At 54.6% G+C, this 9,205-nt stretch overlaps 1 protein-coding gene across 4 annotated transcripts in view; it reads left to right on the forward strand.

Moving 5' to 3' along the window:
• The first annotated feature begins 2,183 nt into the window (after positions 1–2,183).
• Positions 2,184–9,205, forward strand: part of RSPO1 (R-spondin 1) — a 24,564-nt gene continuing 17,542 nt past the window's right edge. For 2 of the 4 annotated variants that reach the window (XM_017509750.2, XM_037731804.1), the window contains exons 1-2: positions 2,184–2,506; positions 7,070–7,451. In XM_017509750.2, the coding sequence (XP_017365239.1) occupies positions 7,358–7,451 (94 nt within the window). In that variant the 5' untranslated portion in view covers positions 2,184–2,506; positions 7,070–7,357. Of the gene's footprint in view, positions 2,507–5,466; positions 5,618–6,541; positions 6,625–7,069; positions 7,452–9,205 lie in introns of those variants that run through there. The other 2 variants (XM_037731803.1, XM_037731802.1) reach the window with 2 other exon arrangements.

The raw sequence follows: 9,205 nt of genomic DNA on the forward strand, positions 1-9,205 counted from the left end.
TTTTTTGAGACAGAGTCTCACTTTTCCTCCAGGCTGGAGTGCAGTGGCGCTATCTTGGCTCACTGCAACCTCTGCCTCCTGGGTTCAAGTGATTCTCCTGCTTCAGCTTCCCAAATAGCTTGGACTATAGGCATGTAGCACTACAGCTGGCTAATTTTTGTATTTTTAGTAGAGACAGGGTTTCACCATGTTGGCCAGGGTGGTCTTGATCTCTTGACCTCACGATCCACTCGCCTCGGTCTCCCAAAGTGCTGGGATTACAGGCATGAGCCACTGTGCCTGGCCAGAAAAGGACAATGAATAGCATATGCAAATTTAGGACAACACAGCTTTCCCAGGGCAACTATTCATTTGGCATAACCTGAATTGGGCTGGCCACTTGCAGGTTGTGTATCTCTGAGCAATTGACTTGGTGTCTCTGAGGCTCAGAATTTACATTTATGGGAAAAATGGGGGAAAAAGAAAAAGAAAAAAGAAAAGAACTACAATGGTTGGGAAATTAGGTAACAGAATATATATATATGCAAAACACAGTGCTTGGCATACATTAGGTGCACAAGAAACGTTCTTTCTTATTCATCCATTATTGTCACATGGTTCTAATTCATTATCTTCTGTGACCCAGGTGGCTTTCTTCCCTTTCTCACTCATTCCTGAGCCTAGTAGCGAGGCCCCCCAACTTCCACAGACTTTTCCTCAGGCAGGAAACCCGAGCCCACTGTCGGGCCTAGGACAGCTTCTAGGGCTGTGTGGTTTGTGTTATTTCTTCTCTTCTCTCTCTCTCTTTCTCTTTTTTCCTAAATGCAACAAAATAAAACCAAACAAAAAGCCCAACGCCTGGCGTGGCTTGTCAGAGAGTTATGCAAGTGTGTAAAAAAATAAAATAAAATAAACATTGAGTTTTCAGCATTTGGGGCTGTTTGATTAGACACGGAGCAGAGCCAAGGGCTGGTTAGATGCAGGGAAGGCTCAGGGCAGAGGGGAGAGGGGAGGGACTTGAGAGGGGGTTGGAGGTTGGAGGGAGGCCCCTGGACCAACTCGGAAATGGCTGTTTGCCTCCTGCAAACTTGGCAACGCTCTGGCTGAATGAACCCAGACGCTGGGCATTTGGGACCCAACTGCTCCACTTTCTCCACCATCCCTGTTCCCTGGCCATCAGGACCCTCTAGGGGTCATTCCATCCATTCTTCTGTCATTGTAAATGACCCTGTGCCCTTGACTCAATAGTCAGGGCTCCCCCCTTCTCTCCTAAGAGGGAGATTCCACAGCCTATTTTGATTACTCACCCCCCTCACACACACACAATCAGTACATCTTTTCTGCTCTAGCTTAACTCCCACTAACTACAGTTTTAGCCCATTTCCCTTTCCCAATCTGAAGTGAAGCTGGAGAACAGCTGTTTGCCACTCTAAGTGAGTCTCCTTCCCTCCCTTCTTCAGGCTTGACTTCAACATCATCCGGGTCACTGCAGGTGTCTGCAGCCCTTCAAGACTCATTCCACAAACATTTATGGAGTTCCTACCATTAACCAGGAGTTTGCAGCCTTCATTTCATTGAACCCTCAAAACATGAAAACTTTCGATTCAGAAAGGTAAGCAACCTAGGCATGACCACACAGCTGGTAGCAATGGAGCCAGACATGATTCTAGGTGTGATTCCATCATCTCCCTCACTCTCACCTGCCAGCTGCCCCTGGAGGTGTCCTCACCTCGGTGCTCAGGATCTGATAGCCTTCATATTTCTTCTGCACTGAGAAGATGCACAGAAGATTTGACCTTGAAGGGCGAGAGGGTGTGGTCAGAACCACAAGGCTCTATTGAGCCTATTCCTTGTCACTTTCTGGGTTCCTGATGGGGGAACTGAGGCTTTCATGAGGGTCTTTGGCCCCGATCTGACCCCAAGATGAGCGAAGTTGTTGCAGGTTCTCTGGCTGCGTGGAATCCCCGGGACGAGGGGCGGGACAGGGGACAAAGGCAGAGGTCTGCCCCAGGGTCCCGGGGACCTGTCCCTCGGCCAGCCCCGTGCTCGGAGCGCAGGGCGCCAGCTTCGGGCAAGGACGTGCGGACTCCCGGGCCGGAGCTCCAGTCCGTTTTTTCTTGCGGATCCCTGGAAGGGGGGCCGGTTCGGGGGTGGGACTGCGAAGGGGGGGATTCCCTCCCTCGTGCTCTCGGAGGACTGGCCCCTCTCCGGGCTGGGAGCTCCGGCCGAGCGGAGGCACGACGGAGAGCACCAGCGCAGGGCAAAGAGCCGGGAGCGGCGGGCCAGAGTAGGGCATTCACTCGGGTGCTGCAGAGAACCGGGGCCGCTCCGAGCCGCCCCTGAGGACCGATGCGCCGGGTGGGGCGCTGGCCCCGAGGGCGTGAGCCGTCCGCAGATTGAGCAACTTGGGAACGGGCGGGCGGAGCGCAGGCGAGCCGGGCGCCCAAGACAGTCCCGCAGCTGGCGGGTGAACGGACCGCGCCCTCGCCCCTCCCCGGCCGGCCCCCCCGCGACTGGCAGCACCACGGTGAGTCCCCTCGTAGCTGCCCCGTCCTCCTCCCCAGCGCCCCCTTTCCCGGGAGCTGGGGTGCGGCGGGCCCTCCCGTCGGGGCTGGTTCGGGCTGGGTGCTGGGGGTAGACAGCAAGAGAAAGGGGGAGACAACACTGATCGCTCTCCGGTCGGTGATCAGGAGAGGGCACCTCCTGCACCCCCTCCTGCAAGTCTACTGCGCCCGTCGGCCCTCCATCCGGCGGGCAGCACCCTCCCCTCGAACTCTCCTCCATCCCGCAGCTCCGGGTGAGCGTCCTCATTCGCAGTCCTGAATTTGCCAAGTCCACCAGCCCCGTTCACATCCCGCCTCCAATCCAGAAGTTCTCAATCCCTGGTCTCATTGACTCGGATTTCCCCAAGTCCCACGGTCTCTGGTGACCCCCACCCCGGTCCGCAGTCTGGACCTGGGTTCGACGTGGCAGGCGGCATGCGAGATGGCCCCCGGTGCGCAGCCAAGTGACTCGGCTCCCTGGCCCTCGGGGTCTGGCGCTCTGGAACTGATGGTATCGCATAGCTGGGGAGAGGTGGGGGTCTGTTCGCCCGGGGCTCCCAGTAGTACCGGTACGGACTTGGGGCAAGGGTGCTTGGGGTGCAGGAGTTTTCTTGTGAAACTGGCCTCTCGGACGTGGACAGCTCTCTTGGCTCTTGAGGGATAGCCAGAGGGGCCTCAGGTCCGCATCTCCCTCGGCACCTGTTGGGGCCTCTGCGGGATAGTCGGGGAGGGAAAAAGAATGTGCGCGCTTGCGGGGGGGTAATGGAGGGGTGAAGAAAGCTTCCTCCTCTGCCCTTGGTTTTGGGGGCGGGGGCGCTGCCCCAGCACCTGGCTTGGTTCCGACCGACAGGCTAATCCGGACAGGTCGGACAGACACTTACTTGGTCCCACCCCCCACCCGCAATTCTTCTGCCCCCGCCTGCCAGCCTGCTGGGCCGCCAGAACTCCCCAGCCTGTAGTTGGCCCGGGCCGGGGGAGGGCTAATGAGAAATTATCTGGATAGTTTACATTTTGGGGTCTGTGTCTGGCCCCTGACGGAGTACCGCTTTATTCTGACAGTGTTGCAGGCAAGAAGGTGAAAGTGTTTCCAGCCCCCTCCTGGGACTTTCTGCCCTGAGATCCATCTCTAGCTGTGTCCCCTCCCCAGCCCCTGCCCTTCCCTCCTAGACGCCTGTGGCCTCTCGCTTTGGTCTCCCGTCCCAGCTCTGCCTCTGCCCCCAGCCTCTTCCCCACTTTGCAGGTCCACTCCCCAACTGGGCTTGGCCCCACAATCCGCAGCTCCCTGCGGGTTGCCCTGCCCTCCCCACACCCAGTCTGGGTAGCAAACCTGAGGACTGGTCACTAACTAGGTCTGTAAGCCCTGAGACCCTTAATCACTCAGGGCCAGGTCTCTCTCCCTGTAAAATGGAAGTACTTCTACCTTCCTCCTTCCATTGTGACATGGCAGGTGGTGGAAGGCATCTAACAAGTGTGAATCCCTCACCCCCACAGTGGCAGAGTGCAATGCCCTTTCTTATCCACACCAATACCTGAGGCACTGCCAGCAGTTCCCATTCTATCTGTGTAGAGCAAGCCTCAAAAAATAAACTGCCAGTGCCGTATCACCCAAAGCCCAAAGGAAATCAGAGGACTCAGAGAAATGAGGCAGGCTGCTTAAAAGGGAGTCGTCAGCTCCTAACTGCCCTCTCAGCCCTCGTCCACGCTGTCCGTGTCTGCAAGTGTGTGTGCATGTGTGTGCGCATGCGGGGTCAGGGACTACCTACAGGAATGAGGCAGGGATCTGTGGCCCTCTGGGACTTGGTGCTACAGGGTTCCTAGTTCAAGACCTGTACAGCATTTCAAATCAGATTTCTTGTAAGATCCTGGATTTTCCACTCCTCTTTTGAAAAATCAGAAGACCTGGCAACAATCAGCCAGAGCTGAACAGCATATGCTCCCTTTAGATGGGGCGTTTGCCCTCCGGTTTACCCCCTCCACATCCAGCTTCAATCGTATATGTCATTTGTACCCCCTGGTATTGAGGAGCTCTTAGCCTCTTTACAGGATTCATTCTATATGTACCTTTTCAAGAAGTGCTTGCAACTCTTCCCATCCCAGGGGTGAGGGAGGCCAGTGTCACTTGCTTCAGTGAAATTCACATCTGGATCCTTCTTACGATTTCCCAGCTGAGATTGTGGTTCCCTGGTAATTCAGGTGGGAGTGGGCCAGAAGATCACCACTGGCAAGGACTGGGTGAGTGTGGCAGAGGTCAAGAAAACTAGGACCTGGGAGGATTGAGGAGGAATTTAGAGGGAGAGGAGAGGGAGGGAGCCAACATTTGCTGAGCACTCACCCTGAATTGCCAGACACCATGACAGGTGGGCATAAGGAATGCAGAGATGCATAGTGGACCTTTTGTGCCCCGAAGAACCCCAGGATATTAATTACACAGAGTCCAATGTCTTGCAGACCTAGGGTTAACACCAAGTTTGTCTAATGCAGTGTTTGTCAACTGTAAGGACCCATGGAACAGATCTGCCAGGGATTCTCAGACCTCAGTTTGAGAAATGCTGCAATTAAAGGCAAATCCTATCACTCTGAGTGATCGCTTTGGTGTCGAGGCAATCAACCATAAAGATAAATGCAAATATGGAAATTGCATAACAGTGCTCAGTATTAAGGTTAGTATCCAGATGATACAGAACATGTTCATATTGCTTTTTGAATGATCATTAGCACATAGACTCAAAATGAAGCTTTGGTCGTAACAAATACAGCAAATATTATTGAGTCAACACTATGTACCCAGCACCATTCTAAGCAGTTTTATATATTAGCTCAGTTAAGTCATAAACAACAATAACCTTCTTGCAGATAAGAAAACAGGCTCAGACCAGCTAAGCAAGGTAACACAGCTAATAAGTAGCAGAGCCAATATTCAAAGCCAGGTGGTCTGGCCCTGAAGTTTATGCCCGTGACTACCACGCTATACAGGCCAGCCTCTGAGACCACACACTTGGGCCTGAAGACCCCAGTTTGATAAACTCAACTGGACATCTATAATTTGTAGGTGATAGAAGTGTGTAGTGGGGGCTGGGGAGGATAGAAAGGCTTTGGTAAGTCAGGCAGGGAGTACTGGAGGGGCGTGCAGGAGTTGGCAGCTGACGGGCATTTGGGGGTGGCTGGGGGCATCTCCGCTGGCTCCAGCCACAGCACCAGGTGGGATCTATCAGCCTCGTGTAAACACTTCTCACAGGCAGCTTAACCACTTGAGTGTGTCTGGCCTTCAAAGCCAGCGGGAGAGGCCAAGGAGGGAGGTACTGAACTCCCTTAGGGGATAATGATTTATCTCCCGTGCAGGTGGGCTCTGCTGGGGCCTCCCTGAGAGGCGAGGGGGTGGGCTGGCACTGAAGAGCCTAGAGGGTAAAGGGTTAGGGGGGGGGGTGGGAGGGGCACCTCCATTCCAGCACCTCAGATTTCTCATTCCTGAGCCTGAATTGTGACTCTTGGTTAGCCTGTGACATAGTCATGCTTGTCCCCATTTGATAGATGTGAAACTGAGGCTCAGCGAGGCTCCATGACTTGTTCAAGGACATCTAACTAGTGAAGGGGAAGGTGACGGCCCCCTGGCATCCACAGAGGCTTTGTGCTACAGACCTGCAGGCTCTGTGGTGGTGTGGGTGTGTACGGGGGAGTGTGGGGTGTACGTGGGTGGGTAGCTGCTGTGAAAGAACACTGGGGCGTCGGAGCATGAGCGTGTGACCCTGTGAGGGGAAGCAGGGTTTTCATTCTCACTCCCAGGTTGGGCTCAGATGTCCAACTTCCCAGACACATCTGATCAGGGGAGGGACCGGCTCCCCTGCCCCCATCACCCCAGCCGGCCAGCGGGTCCAGAGACCTGGCTCTCGCTGGGCTGGGGGATTATCCCCATTCTCTGTGTCTCTGGCCAGGGCGGGCATTGCTGCCTCTTTTATCCTCTCACAAAGGCCAGGCCCGCCGGGCCTGCTGTGTCAGAGTTTCTGTGGCCGGGGGAACCTTACTTCCTTTTCTCCCGCCAAGCCCAGAGGGCCACCACGCAGAGCCTGCCAGCTTGCTGGGGGCCACTGCTCTAGCTCCAGGACAGGTGAAAGGCACGTGGGTGGCTCAGCCCTGGGAAGAGAAGGCTGAGGGGTCACTCATGGAAAGACAGAGAGAGCTCCTCTTCGAGAGACAGGCCATTACTGCAGCATGAGATCTGTAGGGTAGACTTAAAGAAGGACTTCCAGTTAGAGCTGGACAATGGCAGGCAGGGGACCAGCTGACTCCCATTACTGAGAAATCATCAGTGACCCACAAGTTTGGTTTGAACGTCCACCATATTCTGGCTACACAGGTTGCCAGCTACAGTCCCAGTTTACGGAATTCTGCAAGATAGGAAAAGGACTGGGTTTCTTCTAGAAGGGTGCTAGGTGGGTAACTCGTAACGTCCAAACATTTTGAGCTCCCACAGTCTTCTGGGTAGGGTAGGAGGCATAAGTGGGAGGACCCCGGTACTGTAGAATTAACCCTTCTCTCTCCTTCCCGCACAGGTTGGTTTTTGGAGTAGACCCTGCTGACGTGACACAGAGATCTCCCATGTGACACTCCGAGGTGCCTTTGAGGAAGTCTCTCTTTGAGGACCTCCCTTTGAGCTGATGGAGAACTGGGCTCCCCACACCCTCTCTATCCCCAGCTGAGATTATGGTGGATTTGGGCTACGGCCCAGGCCTGGGCCTCCTGCTGCTGACCCAGCCCCGGAGGTGTTAGCAAGAGCCGTGTGCTATCCACCCTCCCCGAGACCACCCCTCCAACCAGGGGCCTGGAGCCGGCGCGTGACTATGCGGCTTGGGCTGTGTGTGGTGGCCCTGGTTCTGAGCTGGACGCACCTCACCATCGGCAGCCGGGGGATCAAGGGGAAGAGGCAGAGGCGGAGTGAGTAACGGAGTAGGGTGGGCCACAGCCGGCCTTGGGAGTGGAAGGGGGCCACCTGGGAACTAGGGGTCTTCAGGAGTTTTATTCCATCATGACCCCTGCAGATTTCTTCTCTGTCCATTACAGCTTTGTAGATTACTCAATAGATGATCCTGTTTGTGGATTATTCATTTGGTGGATTAATTTGCTGAGATTACCCACTCTGTAGATGACTCACTTTGTCTGTTTTCCCCTTTGTAGACTCTGCTTTCTAGATTAACCCCTCTCTTGTGAGGATCCAGTTTGTGGATTACGCCTTTGAGGATTACGCGCTTTGACATAACACCATCTTTGTGTGGTATCCATGGAGATGCTTCCCCAAACCCCCTGCCCTGGGGCTCTTTTTTTTGGCTAACGTGCAGCCCTCAACCCTTTTGGGTTAGGAGCTCTGCACAGCTTAGCACTGGGCAACAGGCCTTCCCCTGCCCAGATCATGGGGCAGGAGCCGTGGAGTAGGGAGGGTGGGGAGACTGTCCACTGCTGTGGCTTTTAAACCATGCCCAGCGGGACTCAGGGAGCTACAGTGATGTCGAAGGGGAGACAAGCAGGCAGGGGTCTGGCCTCTCCACCCTTCAAACCAGAGCAGCCTCAGGTTCCCCTGCTTTTGGTAATAAGCGTCCACGTAAGATGTCATTGGAAGAGAAGGTTCTCATGGCTTAAAAACAAAACCAAAATCCTATCGTTGTACAGATGCTAAGAAAGGGGACAAAACCGTCCCAAGGAGATACAGTTGATGTTGGAACCCAGGTCTCCTAATGCCTGTGGGCCCAGTCTTCTTGAAAGCCGAGTTTGACAGAGGTCAAGGGCAATCTGTCCCCAGCCCCTTGATGGACAGTCTTCAGATTCGGCTTAAGATCTCCAGTGATGGGGCCCCAGTGCTGTGGGGGTGGCCACCATGTGTGAGGGGCCCACACAAAGGAGAGGGTGGGGGATCCAGAGTCCTGAGTCCTCATCTGTCTTTCGACAACCCCCACGAGAAGATGCCACACCCACAGGCAGGAGGTCTTCCTGAAGTCTAGCCCAGCTCCCTCTTGCTTCATGTTTCCCTGCAGACGGAGGCCCCCCAGTGAAGGCTGAAAGGCAGTGGGGTTTTGCTGGGGCTCCAAGGGAGCAGCCAAGGCCAGGACTCAGCCCAGGGAGTGAGGCTCAGAGAATTGGTGAAGCTGAAAATCCCTGGCTTAACAAACAATTAGAGACGGTTAGGTTTAATCAGCAGCAAGGCCTTGATTTTCCTCCCTTCTCATCTGTTGTGGCCAGTATTTTGGACTCCATGGGCCAGAAGCGGTTTAGCGGTTTATAATCAGTCTCCTGTATTTCCGAAACGAGAGAGACAGAGAGAGAATGGGAAGAACCATTCACGCTCCTGCGACATGCTCATGTTCCTATCACTGACCCTCACGCATGCAGAGCCTCACACCCGCCTACACCAGACCTAAGTTCAAGCCTGTTGTATTAAAAAAGAAAAGGAAGTGGCCGGGTGCAGTGGCTCATGCCTGTAATCCCAGTACTTTGGGAGGCCGAGGCGGGCGGATCAGGAGGTCAGGAGATCGAGACCATACTGGCCAACATGGTGAAATCCCGTCTCTACTTAAAATTTAAAAAAAATTAGCTGGGCGTGGTGGCGAGTGCCTGTAGACCCAGCTATTCGGGAGGCTGAGGCAGGAGAATTGCTTGAACCCGGGAGACAGAGGTTACAGTGAGCCGAGATCGCGCCA

The sequence above is a fragment of the Cebus imitator genome, unplaced genomic scaffold (genome assembly GCF_001604975.1).
Source record: "Cebus imitator isolate Cc_AM_T3 unplaced genomic scaffold, Cebus_imitator-1.0 Scaffold420, whole genome shotgun sequence".
NCBI lineage: Eukaryota > Metazoa > Chordata > Mammalia > Primates > Cebidae > Cebus > Cebus imitator.